Source organism: Mercurialis annua, linkage group LG7 (assembly GCF_937616625.2).
Source record: "Mercurialis annua linkage group LG7, ddMerAnnu1.2, whole genome shotgun sequence".
NCBI lineage: Eukaryota > Viridiplantae > Streptophyta > Magnoliopsida > Malpighiales > Euphorbiaceae > Mercurialis > Mercurialis annua.
In genome coordinates, this window is record NC_065576.1 from 5509795 (window position 1) to 5532664 (window position 22870).

General features: G+C 32.1%; 2 protein-coding genes across 2 annotated transcripts; both read left to right on the plus strand.

Moving 5' to 3' along the window:
* The first annotated feature begins 7481 nt into the window (after positions 1–7481).
* On the plus strand, positions 7482–12218 carry LOC126655645 (peptidyl-prolyl cis-trans isomerase CYP65). Its single transcript, XM_050349888.2, has 11 exons — positions 7482–7812; positions 7904–7966; positions 8059–8162; positions 9312–9403; positions 9480–9569; positions 9688–9763; positions 9857–10230; positions 10613–10869; positions 10971–11259; positions 11563–11670; positions 11782–12218. The coding sequence occupies exons 1-11, from the start codon at positions 7685–7687 to the stop codon at positions 11992–11994; spliced, it is 1794 nt and encodes a 597-aa protein (XP_050205845.1). The 5' UTR covers positions 7482–7684; the 3' UTR covers positions 11995–12218.
* Positions 12219–19720: 7502 nt separating this feature from the next.
* Positions 19721–21734, plus strand: LOC126656223 (protein SHORT-ROOT). Its single transcript, XM_050350736.2, has one exon. It carries the CDS (start codon positions 19991–19993, stop codon positions 21518–21520), a length of 1530 nt encoding a protein of 509 aa, XP_050206693.1. The 5' UTR covers positions 19721–19990; the 3' UTR covers positions 21521–21734.
* The last annotated feature ends 1136 nt before the right edge of the window (positions 21735–22870 follow it).

Genomic DNA, 22870 nt, shown 5'->3' on the forward strand with positions numbered 1-22870 from the left:
AGTTGGGTAAAGGAAAGCAGCAGTATACTCAGCAACAGCCCCATCAGCAGTCTCAGCAATGGAGTTACCGACCACCAGCTCCTCATAATGGACCTCCTCTTCTTTCTCGCCCTCACAATGCATTGACGACTTCTTCTTTAGATCCATCAATGGTTGAGCAGTTTCAACAGTTTCTTGCATCTCAGTCACATGCCATGGCAGCTTCATCTCAAATAGGTTTGTCATCTAGTTCCTCAGGTATATCTTCTTCCTCTTGGATTTTAGATTCTGGTGCTTCGAATCATATGTCACCTAATTTGTCATCTTTTACTTCTTTGACTCCTAAAGTTTCTGTTCCTGTCATGAGTGCTAGTGGTACACCTATGCCCTTGCAAGGTGTTGGTTCAGTTACTACACCTTCTTTGTCCTTATCTAATGTTTATCATATTCCTAGTCTTACTTTAAATCTTGCTTCTGTTGGTCAAATTTGTGATAATGGTTGTTTAGTTTCCTTTTCTTCTTCTGCTTGTTATGTTCAGGATCCAAAGTCTCAGGAAGTGATTGGGACCGGCCATAGGGAAGGAGGACTTTATATATTGGATCAGCTCAAAACTCCTAAGATTGCGGCTGCTGTTCCTAGTGTGGATGTTTCGTCTTTTCGTTTGAGTCAGTCTTCTTCTGTGTTTTATTTGTGGCATTCTCGCCTTGGTCATGTCTCTAGATCTCGGTTACAATTTTTAGCGTCTACAGGAGTTTTAGGAGATTTGAAAACTCATGATATTTCTGATTGCAGTGGTTGTAAACTTGCAAAGTTCTCTGCTTTGCCTTTTCCTAAAAGTAATTCTTTTTCTGTTGCACCTTTTGATCTCATTCATTCTGATGTTTGGGGACCCTCTCCTGTTCCTACAAAGGGGGGCTCTCGTTATTATGTCTCTTTTATTGATGATTGCACTCGTTATTGTTGGATTTATCTTATGAAACGTCGCTCAGACTTTTTTGACATTTATAATGAGTTTCGCTCTCTTGTAAAAACTCAACATGAAGCTGTTATTAAATGTTTTAGATGTGATTTGGGGGGCGAATATACTTCTCATGCTTTTAAGGAACTTCTTGCTTTAGATGGCACAATTTACCAAACTTCTTGCACTGATACTCCTGAACAAAATGGGGTTGCTGAAAGAAAACATAGGCATATTCTTGAGACTGCTAGGTCACTTTTATTGTCTGCTAGTGTTCCTAGTGAATTTTGGGGGGAGGCAGCTCTTACTTCTGTTTATTTGATTAATAGAATTCCTACTTCTCATAATTCTGGCTTGTCTCCTTATGAGAGATTGTATGGTTGTCTTCCAGATTATTCTTCTCTTCGTGTTTTTGGTTCTACCTGTTTTGTTCTTCTTCCTCGTGTTCAGCAGAGTAAGTTAACTTCACGGTCTGCCATATGTGTTTTTCTTGGTTATGGTGCAGGACAAAAGGGGTATCGTTGTTTTGATCCAGTCAGTCATAAGCTATATGTTTCTCGTCATGTTGTCTTTCTTGAACATATTCCTTATTTTACAATTCCTGACCGTTCTCACAGTATATCTATGCCTGATCTTATTCACATTGATCCTTTTACTGCTGATAATGATGAGATACCTCATGATGGCCATCCTGACACTCCTATTGGCCCCTCAACTACAGTCACTACCCAATCATCTTCTGAGACTGCGGATACTACTGAACACCGTTATCCTGTACGAAATCGTAAGTCTACTAAACAACCTGATTTTGCTTATTCTTGTCTTTCCAGTTCATTTTCTTCATTCCTTGCTTCTATTCATTGTCTTTCTGAGCCTTTATCTTTCAAAGAGGCAGTTCTTGATCCTCTTTGGCAACGTGCTATGGCTGAGGAGCTCACTGCTCTTCACCAAACCCATACTTGGGATTTAGTGTCTCTTCCTGCAGGAAAACGTGCTATTGGTTCTCGTTGGGTCTATAAAATTAAAACTAAGGCTGATGGATCTATTGAAAGATATAAAGCTCGCTTGGTTGCTAAGGGTTATTCTCAGGAATATGGTATGGATTATGAGGAGACTTTTGCTCCTGTTGCAAAAATGACTACAGTTCGAACTTTTATTGCGGTTGCTTCTGTTCGTCGTTGGGATATCACTCAAATGGATGTTAAAAATGCCTTTCTGAATGGCGACCTTCATGAAGAAGTCTATATGGTTCCTCCTCCTGGTATTGATCACCAACCTGGTGAAGTTTGCAAACTTAGGAAGGCTCTTTATGGTCTCAAACAGGCTCCCCGTGCCTGGTTTGAGAAATTCTCTACTGTGATTACTTCTCTTGGTTTTTGCCCAAGTAACCATGATTCTGCTTTGTTTGTCAAGTGTACCTCGGCTGGTCGAATTTCGCTTTCGCTTTATGTTGATGATATGATTATTACAGGTGATGATGTTGTTGGTATTAGCTTATTGAAGTCTAAGTTGACTCGAAGTTTTGCCATGAAAGACTTGGGTCCCCTTCGTTACTTTTTGGGTATTGAAGTTGCTTCTTCTCCAAAAGGGTATCTTCTTTCTCAATCTAAGTATATTTCTGATATTTTTGAGCGTGCTCGCCTCTCGGATAACAAGACTGTTGATACTCCAATTGAGCTCAATGCTCGGTACTCTATTTCTGATGGGTCTCCACTGCCAGATCCGAGTCTTTATAGAACGGTTGTTGGAAGTTTGGTTTATCTCACTGTCACTCGCCCTGATATTGCCTATGCTGTTCACATAGTCAGTCAGTTTGTTACTTCTCCTACTACAGTTCATTGGGATGCTGTTATTCGCATCTTGAGATATCTTCGTGGCACTCAGTTTCAGACTCTTTTGCTTTCCTCTACTTCATCTTTGGAGTTATGTGCTTACTCTGATGCTGATTGGGCTGGTGATCCTACTGACCGCAAATCTACTACTGGATTTTGTATTTTTCTGGGTGATTCTCTTATCTCTTGGCAAAGTAAAAAGCAGGATGTTATATCTCGGTCTTCAACAGAGGCCGAATACCGTGCTATGGCTTCTACTACTTGTGAAATCGTCTGGCTGCGATGGTTGCTTGCTGATATGGGCGTTTCTTTGCGGCGACCAACTCCTTTGCACTGTGATAATAAGAGTGCTATCCAGATTGCTCATAACTCGGTTTTTCACGAAAGGACCAAGCATATTGAGATTGACTGTCATATTACTCGCCATCATCTTCAGAATGGCACATTGACATTGCCATTTGTCTCTTCCTCCTTACAGCTTGCAGATTTGTTTACTAAATCATTGTCCTCTTTGCGCTTTCGTTTTTTGACTGACAAACTCTCGATGCTTATTGCTATCGCATCATGAGTTTGAGGGGGAATGTTAGCATAATTAATATGCTATTGGAGTAATGGCCAAATATATGACTTGGAGTAGTGGCCAAGTATAAGATACTTTCCTTTATTATTGCTTAGCCTTGCCTATATAAAGGCCTCCTATGTTATTTTAGGATTTAGGCTTTTCTCTTCTATTATTAGCCTCTATTTCTTTGTATCTTATTCTTCTATTCAATCAATGGTTTCGTATATTTCTATTAATATTATCACTATTAACATCAATCTCGTATTTTATTTGTCTTTTCCTATTCTAACTAAACTTCTATTAACATTAAAGTCTTATTACACTTTTAAATATTTACACATCCGGTTAATATTATTAATTTAAGGGATGTTCAAACATGGGTTATGCAACCCATGAACTTTGGATGAATTAGAACTTCTAGTGTAAAATTGATCATTCAAAAGTTTTTTAAAATTTTGGCTCACTAAAAGAATGAGTTTTTTAGAATTCATAACCCACATAACCCAAGTTGTACACTATACTCGCATTTTACTTGACTTTTCCTATCACAATTAAACTTCTAATAACACCAAACTTTTATTACATTATTAACTATTTACACATCTAATTAAAGTAATTAAGACTTTATTTTTTTTATTAGATAGATTTGTACTATTACTTCATACATATTTATAATTATTGAAGGCTCATAATGTAATTTTGTCTACCTCCTTACCCCGGATTCCCACATATAAAATAGTTATAAATAGATAGATAGATAGATTAATGAACAAAGGATCAATTCACTCCCTCAACTTGACATAAAAGATTAAGGAGGACCAAGGCCGTAAGAGTGGATAAAAAAATCTAATAGTTCCCGTTTTTGGTTAAATACACCTTTCCATCACTCTCATCCGCGTTTGAAACACAATATTCTTCATTTAACAATGATAAAAAAAATCTAAAATAATTCTTAATATTCTTTTAATCCTTCAACTTGGTATTTGAAAATTTACAAAAAAACATAATTCCTATAATTTCAAAAATCCACGTATTAAATAATGTATTTAAAAAAATTAAAAAATTTATTATACTTTTTACATTCACCTCTCCACTATTACTAGACACCTCCTCTCAGACTAGCTTTGTTTGAAAAGATGGGTTCACCTTCTCAAACGAGGAGACGAACCCATTTAGGTTCGTCTTCTCAAACGAGGAGGCGAACTCATCTAGGTTCGTCTTCTTGTCTTCTTAGACAAATAGTATTGTTTTTTTTAGATTAGAAATTTACACTCTTCTCACTTTTCTATTTTTTTTCTTCATCTCTCCTCTTTCATATTGTACTTTTAAATTTTGCAATAAAATTATTAGTTATACCGTCGTTATTATCATATAAGATGTTTTATTTAATGTTAATAGTATTTAGGTCATAATTATTACTGTTCTCTTTATAATGATTTAATACCCTAGATTCTATATTCATCTTTTCTAGTTTTTTAGTATTTTTAAGACATTAAATCTATTAAATATCTATGTTTTTCAAATGTATTTATACAAATATGTTTAAATTAAGTATAATAAATTAATTTATTAACATAATTAATTAAATAGGTTTAAATATTTATTTATAAATTAGAAAAAAAAATCAAATTAACCTACTTCCTTGTACATTCTTTAAGTATAAATTAATTCCCATCTTTAGCGTCTTTCGCAATTTAAACACATCACTCTAACATGACATCTCACATTTCAACTCTTTCGAACTTTTCATCTCATAATTCAGTGCCATTTTAAATATTTTTTCCTAAAAAAACGATGTAATTTTGACAAATTTGAATGACTAAAACGACATTCCAACTCTTCTTATCTCTCTTCTCCATTGCGCTTATTTTTTTTCTTCTTTGTTCTTTTTCACCATTTTTTTCCTTTTCCCCCTATTTTCCCTCCAATTTTCCTCTTCTCCTTCATTATTAATTCACCATTCCGCCGTCGCTCCGCCATCATTCGGCCGTCTCTCCGCCATCATTCTATTGTCGCTCCGCCGTTTTTTCATATTTGATTTTAGTAATTTTTTTCTTTAACTCGTGGTGTTAATACGATTTGTTTTAACTTTCAGATCTAAATAAATTACTCTTGATTTTTTTTTTAATTTTAGATCTAAATATCTGCATTAAAAACGATTTTATGATAAAAAAAAACAATTTTCTGCAAAAAAAAACGGTATTTGGTTATCATGTGAGTTTGCATTATCATATTATTATCATAACATTGTAGAGAAAAACGATTCTCTATAAAAAAACAGCGTCTGATTATCATGTTAGTATCACTATACTATCATGTTGTTATCATAACCTTGCAGAGAAAAAATATTATGCAGAAAATAATTTTTGATTATCATATCGTTATCATAACATTACCATGTCTTTATCATATCATTATCATATGATACCGAGATGATAATATTTATATTACCTATATGATAATGTTATGATAACAATAATGATAATATCTATGATAATGTATGATAAAATAGTGTCTGATTTTCATATCAGTATTACTACATTATCATGTTGTTATCATAACACTGCAGTATGATTACTAGATGATAATGAAGTATGATAAGGTTATGATAATTTGATGATAACGAACGTAAAAAAATAATTACAGAAAGATTCATGATACTAGTATGATAACCAGTATGATAACCATATGATAACGGAGTAAAATCATAATTATTTTAAACTTGAGAATAAAAATATAAATCTAAAAAAATTATGGAGTATTTTCTAAAAAATTTCCTTTTTGAGATATATGATAATTTTTTTATTTTTTAAAGTAAATACGTAAACAGCCCTTGTTGTTTTTCGAGATTTTATGGGGGAAATTTGGGTATTTACCTAAAAAAAAAAATATTTGCACTTTTTACCTCAATAAGGAAAAGTTACAAAAAATACCTCACCTTTTTTTCATATTTATGTTTTTACTCTCGGAATTAAAATAATTTTAATTTTACTCCATTATCATAAAAGCAGCAGTTACATTATCATCTCAGTATCATAATATTTTTTAAAAAATTATTTTTCGTACGTTATCATACTATTATCATCAACTCTGTCATACTATTATCATAACTTATCTTTATAAAAAGCAACAGTTACATTATCATATCGTTATCACCGCAGTGTTATGATAACGATATGATAATATAGTGATACTGATACGATAATCAGACACTGTTTATCATAATAGTATCATAAATATTATCATTACATTATCATATAGGTACCATAAATATTATCATCTCGGTATCATATGATAATGCTATGATAACGACATGATAATGTTATGATAACAATATGATAATCAAATATTATTTTATATAAACAATCTTTTTTTCCTGCAATATTATGGTAACTACATGATAATACAGTGATACTCATATGATAATCAGAAACTGTTTTTTTTTATAGAAAAATATTTTTCTCTGCAGTGTTATGATAATGATATGATAACGTCATAGTGATAACGATATAATAACCAGGAGCTGTTTTCTGCAGAAAATCGTTTTTTCTGCAGAAAATTGTTTTCTTTCATCATAAAATTGTTTTTAATGCAGATTTTCAGATCTTAAATTGAAAAAAATTCAAAAATAATTTTTTTAGATCTGAGAGTTAAAATAAATCGTAATAATCAGCACGAGTTAAGAAAAAAAAATCGCTAAAATGTGGAAGAACGGCAAATCAACGGCGACGTGAAAACAAAGCGAAGGCGGGCCGAAGGCGGAGCAATGACGGATCGTTGAAGGAACGGCGGCGGCGTGATAAAGAATAAAAAAATAAACGAAGAAGAAGAAAAAATGGAGAAGAAGAAAAAAGAGAAAAAGAGAGAGAGAGAAAGAAAGAGTAGAAAATCTGGAAAAAAAAGGGAGATACTCATATTAAAGTAAAAATAAAATGGTTAGAATAAAAAATAATAAGAAATGAGTATTATTATAATAAAAAAAGATTTTAGAGTAAAAAAATAAAAGTGCTAAAAAGATGAGGTATTTTCTCTATCTTTTTCTTGTTAAGGTATAATTTACTATTATTTTAAAAAATAGAGTGTTTTCCCTACTTTTCTCATTTTATGGCCATATAATGGGCCCATTATTCCGTTAAGAACTTAATTGGGCTGGGATCAGCCCAAATCGGAGCAACCGCCCCCATCACCGTCACCGGCTGTCGTCTTCGCCCCACCGTTTTAAACCTCTCAAATACAAAGAAAAATCATACTGGTTGATCTGAACTCCGTCAAAATAACATCCCACTTTCCACAAACCCTAAATTCAGAAGATCAAATTGAAAATCAAAATCTAATCTCGAGCAACAGAAAAAATGGGGAAAAAACAACACAGCAAAGACCGAATGTATATAACAAAAACCGAATGGGCCACCGAATGGGGCGGCGCTAAATCCAAAGAGCTCCTTACTCCGTTCAAGCGCCTCCCTTTCTATTGCTGCGCGTCAGTTACTCTTTCTCTTAATCATTATATTTTAATCAAACTTTAGTTATTGTTTAATTAATTATGCTTTATTCTTAATTTGTTGATGCAGACTTACATTCACTCCCTTTGAATTTCCAGTATGCACTGCAGATGGAAGTGTTTTCAATATAATGTTAGTGTTTTTGCTAATTTTTGTTTTGTTTAATTTAAATGTGTTTTTATTGTTGTTATTATTATTTTGATTTGTGGATTTTGTATGTGCAGGTACATTACTCCATATATACGAAAGTACGGGAGGCATCCCGTTACAGGAACTCCGCTCAAGCTGGACGATCTTATTACACTCAATTTTCATAAGAATTCTGAAGGTTAGGGTTTTCTACTTTAATTTTTTTAATCTTTAAGTTTTGTAACCTTTTGTTAATTTATTTAGTATGGGGAGCTGAATTCTATCTATGCATACCGCATGTAAGACTTAAGTTTTTGCTTCAAACATAGTCTGTAGCACTTATCAGCCTGAAAATTTGCTGCTTATATGAGAACGATGAAGTTGTGAAGGGAGGTTTAGTCTTTAGTCGTTAAAATATTGACTATCCGTGTAAATTATCGACTCATTTTATGGAGCAAGCCTGTCACCAAATATGTTTTTTATTTCCAGTTTTTATCGTTGATTCACTAGTTGTTCATGTTGCATGGAAACTTCTGGGGCCCTATGTTGAGCAGTTTTGTTTTTTTGAAATTCTGAAACTCCGAAACTCCATATATAACTGTTCTTGTGAAAAATATTATTTCGCCGTTTTCTGTTTCAACTTTTCCATTTTCATGCTACTTAGGCATAGATAGTTGTTTTATCAGCTATTGTGTCGTGAAATCTGCTTTCATCTCTTTGGTCCTGAAAACCATGTTTTGCAGATTTGCCTTCGTTGCCTGTCTGTCATTTTTGAATTTGATATAAGTTTGATCAATTTATCATTAGTTGTTGTTTAATAACTTCAAAGTTTATTTAGGGGAAATATAGATGAAATGTGAGATGTGTTGCAGCCTTGCAGGTCAAGATTGTGACTTTATGGATCAGTTATGTACTAGATCAAGTTTGACCAGCCCTAGTCACACCTAGTCCTTTAGGGTAATCTTGCGTTCTGGGTAGTACATTAGTTTTAGGCTGCTTTAAATAAATGTTTTATGTTGAGTTAATGTCATCAAAGTAAATGAAGGTTTTTGTATTTCTGCAATGAGCACTATTGTTGCTGCAGAGCTAAGAGAAATACTGATAGTGCTGTTTGTTCAAAGAAAATGTTAATCTCGGTAATCCTATTATTATTATTAGTACTATTCTCACAAAATTATATTTAGGGAACTTTCATCATGACTACTATTTCCTAAAACACATGGGTGCTTTATGCGGTTTAGGTTGTCCTTTCAATCCTTGAATTCAGACGTCAACTTTACATTTTGGTGTTCTACTATAATTTACTTTCAAATCTTAATCATGCTGTTGTTATCTGTATTTCCTGCAGGAGAGTACCATTGCCCTGTGCTAAACAAGGTCTTTACTGAATTCACCCATATTGTCGCTGTGAAAACTACAGGAAATGTGTTCTGTTATGAGGTTCGTTGCATGCTGATATAAGTGGGTTTCCCTTAAATGCTATACAAGACTTTATTTGTTTGCTTTTATCTTATAGGCAATTAAAGAGTTAAATATCAAGACCAAGAACTGGAAGGAGCTACTAACTGATGAGCCATTCAGTAAGGAAGACTTGATAACAATTCAGGTATTGACTACTCTGTAATGCTTTCTATTTGAACATGTTGAAGCGTGCTACCAGTATTACCTGGCATGAATATAGTGATGTATCAACACAATCTTATCTCTGCAGTTGTGCTTTGCAGAATCCTAATGCACTTGACACTAGGGTAACTCTGGATTTCGACCATGTTAAGAAAGGGTTGAAATTGGATGATGAAGGTATTAATACTTGTTGCAATTTATTGGATCAAATCAAGTCTTTTTTATCTATTTGTTTTATCATTATGACCTTCTTCAGTTTCAATTATTCAGAGTTAAAGAAAATTAGTTCAGATCCAACATGTAATATGAATGTATCTGGAGATATCAAGCAAATGCTAGAGGAGCTTGGAACTGAAAAGGGAAAAGAAACTGCACTTCACGGTGGAGGTGGCGGTAAGGCACAAAAGGAAAGGGCTGCTGCCCTGGAGGCCATATTGGCTGCAAGGTCACGCATTAAGGAGGATTCCAAATCTAATTCAAATGGAAATTCTAAACCTCCACAAGCTTATAGTATTGTAGATGCTGCATCTGCTGCAGTGCACGGAAGAAGTGCTGCTGCAGCTAAAGCCGCGTCAGGTGATAAAACTGCTGCTCGCATAGCCATGCACATGGCTGGTGAAAGGGCACCAGTAAATGCCAAGCTGGTTAGTGTTTCCTAATTATGAGCTTTCTTTTCACTCCACAGTCCATGCTATAGAAACTAAACATAATGATCATTTGAACTCTACATCGAATGTGCCTCTTTGTTCTTTGTTTGCGATTCAATGTTTTTTTGTCAAACAATTGACTGCTGCTCTACTTGCTTGCATTGTTGTCTATGCCAATAATGACAAATGCATGATTTTAATAGTTTTTGTGTTTTCAAAGTCATAGTCTGAGTAATGGAGAAAATTACTTATGGCTGGTTAATTTTTTTTCTAGCTTATTGTTCTAGATGTCTTAATTTTTAAATTTTATAAGAAAATATGTAAAAATGTATGAAGTGCTAGAAAGGGGGTTACTGTTTTGACTTGTGATTTATTTCAGGTAAAGAGCCGTTATACCACCGGTGCTGCTTCACGATCGTTCACTTCGACCTCTTTTGATCCTGTCACCAAAAATGATTTTGAATACATTAAAGTTGAGAAAAATCCAAAGAAGAAAGGCTATGTTAAGCTGCATACAACACATGGTGATCTGAACATTGAGCTTCACTGTGATATGACTCCAAGGACGTGTGAGAATTTCATCACTCTTTGTGAGCAAGGTTATTATAATGGAGTTGCCTTCCACCGAAATATTCGGTATGTTGAGAGTGTGTAAATCAACTTTTGTAAATTTCAATCCTGTTTCCATGACATTAGAAAGGATGCACAATAATGAACTATTCATTTATTTTGTGCAGGAATTTTATGATTCAAGGCGGGGATCCTACTGGTACTGGGAAAGGTGGTGAATCTATATGGGGTAAACCTTTCAAAGATGAACTGAATTCAAAGTTACTCCATTCTGGAAGAGGTGTCGTTAGTATGGCAAACAGTGGCCCTCATACCAATGGTTCACAGTTCTTTATCCTCTACAAATCTGCTAATCATTTGAACTTTAAGCATACAGTTTTTGGCGGGGTTGTTGGTGGCTTGACTACATTGGCAGCAATGGACAAAGTTCCTGTTGATGACGATGATCGGCCTCTGGTTAGTTAATTGAAGCTCCTTTTTGGTAGAATTTCATTTATTAGTTCCTTATTCTTATTGGTTTTGCTAGATATACATCGGAATATATATGCCATGGCAGATTGAAAATGTAGTTAATATTTAGTTCATGTTCAAAAGGCTTTGGTGAGAGTGGATCCCAATTCTTGGAATGGGATTCTAAGTTTTTGAATGCATATAGACTTCAATATTTGAACATTATAATTTTTTCAGCGTCATTGAGGAAATGGAGATTGAGCATTTTTATTCTGTGCCTCATTTAGGTTTGTGTTATTGTTTATGCAGGAGGAGATAAAGATAATTAGCGTAGAAATATTTGTCAATCCTTACACGGAACCTGACGAAGAAGAAGAGAAGGCCAAGAAAGAAAAGGACAATGTAGATGAAGAAAATGTTAGTTTCTGGATTCTCTCCGTCCAGGGCGGCTGCCTTTGATTTTTTTTCATTGATATTGGCTTTTTAAAAAAAATTACGGGATTTTTGCTTCTTTTTTTAACATTTCAGGACAAAGTGGGGTCATGGTATAGCAACTACCCAGGCACAGGAGCATCAGAATCCGGGAATGTGGCTGGTAGAGGTGTTGGAAAATATTTAAAATCAAGGAATTCTCAACCGGAATCGGCTGCCATAGATACCGGTTTATCAACAGTAACAACGACAAAGAAAAGAAAAGTGGGAGGTTCAACAGTAGAATTCAAAAACTTCTCCGGCTGGTGAGAATCCCCAATAATTGCTGTAAAATACTTGAAACTGAAAAACATGAATGCCATGTGGGTCAGCTGTGTAACTAGATAATATTCTTTTGAGGTGGTGAGAATCAAACAGATACTGTTTGAAGAGGCATTTCATTCAACTGAACTGATTCATGTTTTTCCCAAAATGTATTATTAGTCAGGAATAGTTTTTAAATTCTGATAACAAATAGATGCAGGCTTTGTCCAGTCCATGGACTGCATTCTCGTTCTCCTTTTTCTCAGACACAAATGTGATAGGAATGTGAAAAAACCGAATCAAACCAAATAAGTGAACTGACGCGATAATTCGGTTTGGTTTAGTTTGACATTATAAGAAAATTTATCTTTTGGTTCGATTTTGAATAAAAAGAATTAGGTAATTTCTTAGTGCAAACTGAACTCAAAAATGACTGAGCCAACTGCTTAGATTCGGTTTGATTTTCAAAAAAAATGAGCCTGGTTTGATTTGAACCGAATGCACATACCTAAATGTGAGTGCAAGGGTTAGAATGAACATGTGTAAAGGTGAAATGAGGATTCCATCTTCCTTTATAGTGTAGCTTTTTACATTGTTGATATAATTAATTTGATGGTGAATTGTCATAATCTCATGATGGATTTCTATGACTGTTCTTGATGGTTTTTGTGCATAGTGTTTTTTCTTTCTCCCTCTCAACTCAGTGACCCCAGTTCTAGCTGTTCTATCCCAGTGTTTTAAGAACATGAGCTGGCCTGCTTGTTCAACCGGTTCGACCAGTTCAATCGTGAATCGGCTCAACCACTTTGAAACGTAAAAAAACATTTGAACCGGGAACCATAATCTTGATGTTGTTGTCAAGTTGAGAGCTGCTGCTGCTAGGTGCGGTCGATCCTTTCGCTTGAGTTGTCACCATTACCGCCACTTATGCATTGTATTTGGTATCTCTTTTACACGGTTGAGCATTTAGATACTCGAATTCAGCTCGAAAATTAATTCGAGCAGCTGGAACTCAAGTGTTACTCTCAATTAAAAATGATTTTAAATCAAATTTGAATAGTTAATGCCACTGTTTTTTATATCTCTTTTACTCGGGTGGAGCATTTAGATACTTGAATTCAGCTCAAAAATTAATTCGAGTAGCTGGCACACGAGTTTCACACTTAACTAAAAATGATTTTGAATCAAATTTGTGTAGTTAATTTGTGAGTTTTTTCTACTCGGTTACACCCAATAATGCAGGATTTATAATTAGTTTGAATTAAGAGATTTTTAACTTAGTTTGAATTAAGAGATTTTTAACTAAATCCCAGGAACACATGAGATCGAAGAAAAGAAAGTGATTGTCAAGAATATTAATTAAAATGTGTTTTCTTTGATTATAAAGGGAGAGAATTAGGATGAGACAGCGAGAATGACTCCCTTTCTATTTTTCTTGAATCCATTTAAATGGATGACATATAAGTAAACAATAAAATATTTATATTCAATATTATTTTGTTTGTGTCATCTATGTAAGTGGAATTAAAAAAATGGATAAATTTTAGATTTGAAGAAATTAACTCCCATTTACTAATTAGTAATGTCATTCTTTTCTCTACTTAAAAAAATTATTATATTAGATAATATCTTTACTAACTCGTCTCACACCTTTTAATTTTTTTTATTATCAACTTCAAGTGTATATATGTCGATTAGTTGTTAGCGAGAGTTAGAAGAGTATTAACCAAATTTCAAATCAGGCAAACATGACATGTGCGAGAGTTGGAATTCGAACTCCCAACCTCGAAGTGTACACCCTTAAATACCACGCCTATAAATTTCCTGATAAATTAATTTATAAAATTTAATTTGTAACAATTTATTTTATTAGATATAAATTAATGAAGATTGAAATGTATACAAGAATTGGAGGTTTTTTTAGAACAAAGGATCAATTCACCCTCTCAACTTGGTACGAAATATCAAATGAGTCATTTTCGCTGCTTTTGATACAAACAGACCTAATTGCATTTTCGTATCAAAAAGACCCCTTTTCACCCCTTGCCCAATTTCACCTTCTCGGGTGAGTTTCACTCTTCATTAACAACATGAAAAAGATTTTAAAAAATCCCTATATTTAATCAATTTTACAAATTATATTTAATTACATTAATTTTTCATTCTAACCTTTATTATTCTAAATTTTTCAAACATCAAATAAATTTATAAAAAAAATAAGGGGCATTTTTATATTTTTGTCCATTCTTCATCCTTAAAGAGGATGGACCCAGATGTTCATCCTCTTTGAGGATGAAGCCTCTAAAGGATGAACGATTCATCCTTCAAGAGGATGAACATATTTGTTCATCCTCTTGGAGGATAAACGGGTTGGGGGTTTTCCGGACGAAACGGCTGGTGGCCGGAGTATGAGGTGGTCGGAATTTATGGTGACATCGATAAAAATATGAGAGAGAAGATGATTATGGTTAATTTTTTATTAGTTTATTAGGATAAATTAGGGTATAATTAATTGTATTTTACTAGTTAATTAGAGTTTTGATTAATTAGAATATAATTAATTATGATTAAGTAAGTTAATTTAATTAATTAAGTAAAATTAAAAAATTCACTCTCCGAGGGCTTTTTTAATACGAAAATGCTAGTCTTACATCTGTTTGTATCAAAAGCGACCAGATTGGTTCATTTGATATTTGTAGAGGGGGTGAATTAATTAATCCTTTGTTTTTTGTTTTTAATGAAGTGAACCCGGTCAAATTAATTCAGGTGGGACGACCGTAGAACAATCAATTTGTGACTAATGGCCTTATGCCACCACGCCACATCAGAAAAAAGTCATCCATCGACAGATGGGTTATCTTCTTCTGATTAGAAGAAAGTTATTTAAATTTCATACTGATTAGTTTTACAACTATTGATTTAAGCATTCCATTCAAATCATCAGCCTATGCTTAATTAATTACTCATACTAAGTTTATTATTTTATTATAATAATATAGATAAAAAATTGACTATATATATATACCCACACTTATATATGTTTATTTTTAATTCAATATATATATATGTTTTAATACCATCTTTCTTTACTATATTGTACAAATTAAACTATAGAGCAAGTTGAAATTTCAAAAAATGACCACTTTATCAAAAAGCTATAGTTTAAATATTATAAATGTTATACAACAAACTGTTTAGGCTATAGATTTAATTTCTTTATAAACACTCTATTTTGTAATTAAAAAAAAAAATCGACGCGCATCAAAATTTATAGTTAAATATTTCTATCTGTTATGTTTGTGATGACAACATTTTGTATTCATATATTTTTTTTTGTCAAATTGTATTCATATAAATTAATCCCCAAATAAACGGATTACAATAATTTGGGTCCAATTTGCATCATCAAGCATCTCTTATATTAAGCCTTGATATTATATTTTTGTCTCATTTGTTAATAAATACGGTGACGAGTTGACTAAATAATCAATACCAGAAAAGGAGCAATTTTGTATATAACAAATTCTTTTAAATGTTCTCATATATATTATAATTTATATTTTCGTCTCTTTTGACATTAAACGGTATGATGTTTCATTTTTTTGACTTTCAACTATTTACTCATTCTATCCAACTTCGATATTTATCAACTAATCATTTAAAAGACTAAATTAGAAAAATAATAATTTAATTTTTAAATTTATAGTTTGAATATGTTTAAATTAAAATTATAGTATTATGAGATTTAGTGAGTTAACGGCTTTAATTTAATTTTTAAATATTTTTTAATGTGTACTTTTTTTTAAATAATTTAGTTTTAAAATTTAAATGAAGTGTGAAAAATAAAAAAATAAAATTAATAATATTTAAAAGTAGGAAAAGTAAAAATCAAATATATTAAACTATTAACTTTTATTAATTCATAATTTTTATTTGTATTTATGTCTAAAATACGTTTAAAGACTAAACTAAAGTTTGAATTGTTTTAGTTAAATCATTTGACTCAGTTAATATAAAAAATGATCAACAGAAGGATTAAATTGTTGTTGATGGAAAAAAAAATAAAAGATCATATCATTAGTTTTTCAAATAAAAAAGACGAAAATATGAATGATGACATATGTAGATTGGGGAGCCATAATAATTTTCTCTATTGTAAATAATGAAAAAAAATTGATGAAATGGATTTTTATTCGCATTATAATGAGAAGAAACAATCATATATATATATATATATATATATATATATATATATATATATATATATATATATATAATTTAAAAAAATAATTTTGGAAATTTGGTATCTTAATTTTGCGAGTCTGTTTAATTATATTCAAACAGTAAATTTTAAAAATAAAAAAAATAAAAAAATAAAAAAATAAAATATATTTTAGTCTTTTAATTTTAGTTTAATGATAGAGTATATATAGTTAAAGAAAAAACATAAAAATTTAAGAAATTATCTGTCAAATAATTTTATGAAAATTTGTATGCTATTATTAATAAAAGTTTGTTATAATTGTTTTTTTCATAATAAAATCATCTAAATACACACTAATTTATCACGAAAATAGCGGGATAATATCTTAATTTTTTTATTAATCAGATTGTTTTAAATATTTTATTTTTGAATATAATTATCATGATTCGTAAAATTGATGGGCTAGATAGTTAAGATTATTTTTAATGATGCTTCTATCAATTTAATTATAATTATGAATATACAAATTAATAATTTTACCTATTTATCATAACTGATAGATAAATGATATATTTTGAACTTTTTTAATATTGAAATAAGATAAATTGATACACATATAAATAGACAAATATTTTAATTTACGGGTAATATGATTTGACTGTTTTTTATATTTTTTTGTGTGTCATTTGACATGACAATAAATTGAGTAGAGAAATTTTAAAAAAATTGAGCTAATTTTTTTTTAAAAAATTGAACCAATAAAAATTTGACTCGCAAAGAGGGAAATAAAAAATAGTAGTATAAAACGGTGGATTATAAAATATATATATTTTTTTGCTTTGAGAGGCATGTAGCTGCTTCTGCCAGCAAGCAATGATGTTTTCCAAGAAATTAAACAAAAATTCCACAACCAAGTTATCTGCAATAGACAAAGAATCCACACATGGAATTTTACTAATGATTGATATAGAAAAATAAGAACAAGAAGAAAATATTCCCAAACACAATTATTCCCTAGAAATTATGCAAATTGAATAGCTACTATATAGCATAAAAATGCTATATATTAAAGGTTTAATTTTTCCATATATACAACCCAAAAGCTTCAAAAAGTTGCACGAAACACAAATATACTAGTAATATATATATGCATGAACCATCAAATCCAAAAATATTTTGACGATCTCTCAAAATTTGAGTTGGATTCAAAGAAGCTGACACAGAAACAAATAAAGATATATGTGGCTTATTGCATATAAATATGTGTAGGGCAACCGAAACATTTAGATATATAATGTTTTGGAACATAAATACATAGATATTGTTTCTAGAGAGAATTAAGGTTGGAGGTATATATGTATAAGGACAATAAGGTAGAGACAATAAAAGGACAAGTAGTGCTTAGTGGAGCAATCATAAAGAACCAATGAAAGATAACCTAAAAATGAGTTTTTGTGTAGTCAAGTTGGGTATAAAAGAATTTAGGGTAAGTGTATAGTGACATGTAGATGAGAGAGAGCTTAGCTAGCTATCTATATACACAACAATGGGGCCAATACCTATCTTGAGAAATGGTCTAATATATAGGGTTGTGTATACACATTTTTTTTGAATCGAACCGAATAAAATAAGTCGGTTTAGGTGATTTATTTGGGTTGGTTATGTCAAAACTAAACCTAATCAAACAATAAACATAAACATAAATTAAATTAAATTTATCTATAGCATCCAACATGAAAAATTAATGTAAGGATGTCTTGAATTGTTTTCAGTGCTTAGAATCAAATATTAAATTAAATTAGGTTAATCATTTTCGATCAGTTGAATTTGGATCGTAACAGTTGGCATTAGAGCCAAATTGAGTGCTTTGTAGTATACTGAACCTAAAAAAGTGTGTTGATGAACCAGAACACTCATCTGCTGTTTGGGCTTGAATTTGACACCAGTCATGATGTAAAGATTATAAATTTAGAGGAAAGTGAATGTGCTTAGAATTAAATTAGATTAACTATTTTGACCCAATGAATTAGGTTTGAAAGTTAATAGAGACAAGTTGGACCTAACCTGTAATGTTATCGGTATAATAGAATCGAACCAATTTTTTTAAAATCAAGACAAATAAAATTATTCGATTATTTTTCATATTGGTTTGATTTCCATTAATTTTTTTAAATTTTTAAACCAACATAAATTAACATTTTAGTGTATATTATCAACTTAATCAAATTATATCTAGCTATAAAAGTAGTGGATTAATGTAGATATAGGAAGTACTACTCCATATATTATGAGGAAAGTGGAAGAAAATAAAAAAGTAGAAGAAAGCATGCCCTAGATATTGGAGAAGAGCATAATATATATGCATTGGAATTAGGGGCATTATTATTATTATTATTATTATTATTATTATATAAAGTGTGTGTTTGATGGTAATGGGATTTTATGTAATATAGTATAGAAAAGGCAAAAAAGTGAAATTGAGTGTGTATGGTGGAGGATTTTTGGCAGTGTTTGGAGATGGATTAGGAGGCAAGAATTTTTAGTGATGGTGGGTTTGATGATGACGATCATGCCACGCCGGCAGCCACCAGCTTTACTCTCTCTCCTCACGCCTGCTCCCACTCTCTCTCTCTACATTTCATCAAAAGCTAATCCACTCACCATAAACCTCATCTTCATCTTCTTTTTTTATGTTCATTTTTTGTCAGATTCAATTTCTATTTCCTAACATTTAACTATTTTATTTCATGTTCAAGTTATTTAAAGAAATGTTTCAAGCCCCACTTGTTTTTTAATAGATTCCTTTCTTCTATCATACTCTCCAATTTCTTTTACATATAATTTGTAAAGTTATGAAACGTTATTTCACAATTATTTTTGACAAAATGAACTTGTATACACCGCGTATGATAGATTTTGTACAATAAGACCAACAACATTGCGTCACGTTAGTTTAAAATATTTGGAAAAAACCGAAAAAATGATGGACTAAACTGATAAAATTTAAAGATTGTTTTATATTTGGCAAAAACTCTAAAATTATAGATAAATATATTTATTTTGCCTTGTTTTTAATTAACACATCATTTCATACACATCATTTAACAATATACTACAAATTCTCGAAACGCAGATGAATTGATGAAATGTTCTTCTATTTTACATGAGACCGTGAGTTTAAAATGTACATGTGTTTGTATTAAAAACAATATACTACATAATTAATGCCCATAATCTTTTTATCTAATCAATGATCATATAATACTAAAGAAAGCTAATTATCGACGGAGTTTATCAATAACAACAAGATCCATCGATAAATTATACAAAAGCAAATTTAACGATAAAATATGACCGATAGATTTATCAGTTACCGACGACTTAGCGACGAAGTAAATTCCTCACCATAATCATAACTTGGAAAATTATATATATTTGTCAATGACATTTTATTGTCTAATATCTTATTGTGTCGAACTCATAAATAAAATATGAACCCATATTTAGATAAGAATTTGGAGTCCGAATAATATGGTGGAAACATTCTACCTAAAATTTCTATATTCTCCACCTCTCTAATGATCTTTAGTTAAAAAAATGAAACCCAAATCCTCACCCTTTAATGATTCTCCATCCACTATTTCCCACTGTTAAAAACACACTTACATACCCTCTCTTCTCTTACACTTAAAGCAAAACAAATAAAAAAATAAGATCCCCACCCACACCCACACCCACACCAACTCAAACATAAACATATCAAATCCAAACTCATCTCAATTGATGTTAAATTATTAGATGGATACCTTGTTTAGGTTAGTTACCCTTCAACAACAGCAACAGCAACAACAATCTGATCAATCTTTTACTACAAGCAGAACCTCTAGCAGCTCTAAATCCTCAAGACAAAACCACCACCATCACTACCATCAAGAAGAAGACGAAGAATGCTTCAACTTTTTCATGGATGAAGAAGACTTTTCTTCGTCTTCTTCTAAACATTACTATCCTACTTATCACCATCAACAGCACACCACCACCACTACTACTACCACGACCACGACTCCCAATACTACCACAAGTACTCCCACCACTCACCATGCCCTAGAATCCACCGATCATTTCTCCTTCTCCCCTTCTCATGACCTAAATTTTGAATTCTCCGGCAAGTGGGCCTCCGATTTGCTGCTCGAAACGGCTCGTGCTGTTGCGGATAAGAACAGCGGCCGTGTCCAGCAATTGATGTGGATGCTTAATGAAGTTGGCTCGCCTTATGGAGATACGGATCAAAAGCTTGCCTCGTATTTTCTTCAAGCTCTTTTTAGCCGGATGACTGACTCCGGCGAGCGGTGTTACCGGACTTTAGCTTCTGCTTCGGATAAAACATGCTCGTTTGAATCTACGAGAAAGTTGGTGTTGAAGTTTCAAGAGGTGAGTCCTTGGACGACTTTTGGCCATGTAAGTTGTAATGGTGCAATTATGGAAGCATTTGAAGGTGAATCTAAATTGCATATTATTGATATTAGTAACACATATTGCACTCAATGGCCAACTTTGTTAGAAGCCCTAGCTACTCGTACTGATGAGACACCACATTTGCGGATAACCACCGTAGTGGCCGGAAATACAAGCGGTGGCGGTGGCGGTTTAGCTTCAGTCCAGAGAGTAATGAAAGAAATTGGAAGCAGAATGGAGAAATTTGCTCGGCTTATGGGTGTACCGTTTAAATTTAACGTTATACATCACTCAGGTGATTTATATGACCTAAACCTAGCAGAATTAGACATTAAAGAAGACGAAGCTTTAGCTATAAACTGCGTTGGATCTCTACACTCCGTTACATCAGTTGGGAACCGTAGGGATCACGTAATCTCAAATTTTAGAAGATTAAATCCAAGACTCATCACAATAGTTGAAGAAGAAGCTGATCTTGATCTAGGTATTGATGGATTAGAATTTGTAAGCGGTTTTCAAGAATGTTTAAGGTGGTTTAGGGTTTACTTTGAGTCATTAGAAGAAAGTTTTTCACGAACAAGTAATGAAAGATTGATGTTGGAGAGAAGTGCCGGACGTTCAATAGTTGACTTGCTGGCACGTCAGCCGGCCGATTCAGTTGAACGGAGAGAAACGGCGGCACGGTGGTCTTCACGGCTGCATGCATGCGGGTTTAACGGTAATTTATTTAGCGATGAGGTGTGTGATGACGTACGCGCTCTTTTGAGAAGGTATAAGGAAGGTTGTTGGTCAATGACGCCGTGCGGCGACGCCGGAATATTCCTGTGTTGGAAGGAACAGCCGGTAGTGTGGGCTAGTGCATGGAGACCTTGATGATTGGTTGTTCCTTTTTTTTTGGGTTTTTTATTTTAATTTTTGCAAAAACCAAATTAAATTTTGGTGGAGTGATTGCCACGTGCTGTGTGTTTTTTTGGCACGTGCGCAGGGATGGTTTGTGGAGGTGATAGAGGAGAAAAGCGTAGGGGAATTTGCTTTAATTATTTTGAATAGAACTGAAGTAAAGTAATTTAAATTTATCTTTTTATTATTATTATCATTTACCATTTATGATTGATTTTATGGGAAAAATAGCGGATATTAAACATCATATATCATTGAATTTATCAGTAATTACAGAAAGGTCATTATGTCTCATTTTATTTCAAAAAAATCACCGAATTTAGCATGTTGTTACAACGGGAAGTCACCCGTATAAAACTCGCCGATTTCACCTCTAAAATGCATCGTTTTGCTTACGTGGCAAGCCATAATTATAAAATAGATATAACTTAATAATCTTTTTGTAATACACGATAAGTTCGGTGGCATTTTTATAACAATATCGAACTGAATCGCTGCAGTGACTTTCTATTATAATAAAAAATATAATTAACTGACTTTTAAAAAAAAAATGAAACATATTGATTTTTCTGTAGTTACTAGTAAACTCAGCATGTTTAATATCCCAAAATAACTTTATGGAAAATTTTAAGTTAAGTAATTGCATAGTAGGTATTGGATGTTTATATGTTTATGGCATTCAATCAATAATACATAAAATTTCAATGCAGAGTTTTGAGTTTTTATGCTTTTGGATCCCAAAAAATAAAGAACAACAAAGCTGGTTGAAAATGGGAGCAATTAGGTCGAAAGGTGGCTAATTATATTAAAAATTTAGAGAAATTAAAAATCAATACCTTATAATAGTAGTTATAATTTAGTTAATCTTGTGAGTAAATCAATGATTATATCATAATTTATATATTATTTTTTATTTTTTATTTATTGTTTTGTAGAAATGTAACTTAATTTAACTAGATTTTTTATTTAATGTGAGACACATTTCTTTAATATAAAAATATGAAATATACTCTTTATGATTTTAACATATACCAATTGCGCAATAGCACTAATATATTTATCTTACTAAATAATTCCCCCTCTATCCCGTTTAATAAAATAGAACCTAATTGCTTTAATAATTAGAATACATATAACACGAAAAGTGTGGATGATCGAGGGTCCATCAAGTCTGATTTTTATTAGGACACAATCAATATAACATAAACAAATTAAAAGTAGATCAGAAGAAGCCAATTAATAAGTAATTTCCATTTAATTTCTAAATATAAAATGGTTGGTGTTAGTCCTATTCGTTAATCGATTAAATTATGATTTCTTAAT

Coding starts and splice junctions, on each gene's coding strand:
- LOC126655645 (XM_050349888.2), top strand. CDS start 7,685: ATGGGGAAAAAACAACACAGCAAAGACCGAATGTATATAACAAAAACC. Junction 7,813..7,903: donor CTCCCTTTCTATTGCTGCGC/GTCAGTTACTCT, acceptor TTGTTGATGCAG/ACTTACATTCACTCCCTTTG. Junction 7,967..8,058: donor GGAAGTGTTTTCAATATAAT/GTTAGTGTTTTT, acceptor TTGTATGTGCAG/GTACATTACTCCATATATAC.
- LOC126656223 (XM_050350736.2), top strand. CDS start 19,991: ATGGATACCTTGTTTAGGTTAGTTACCCTTCAACAACAGCAACAGCAA.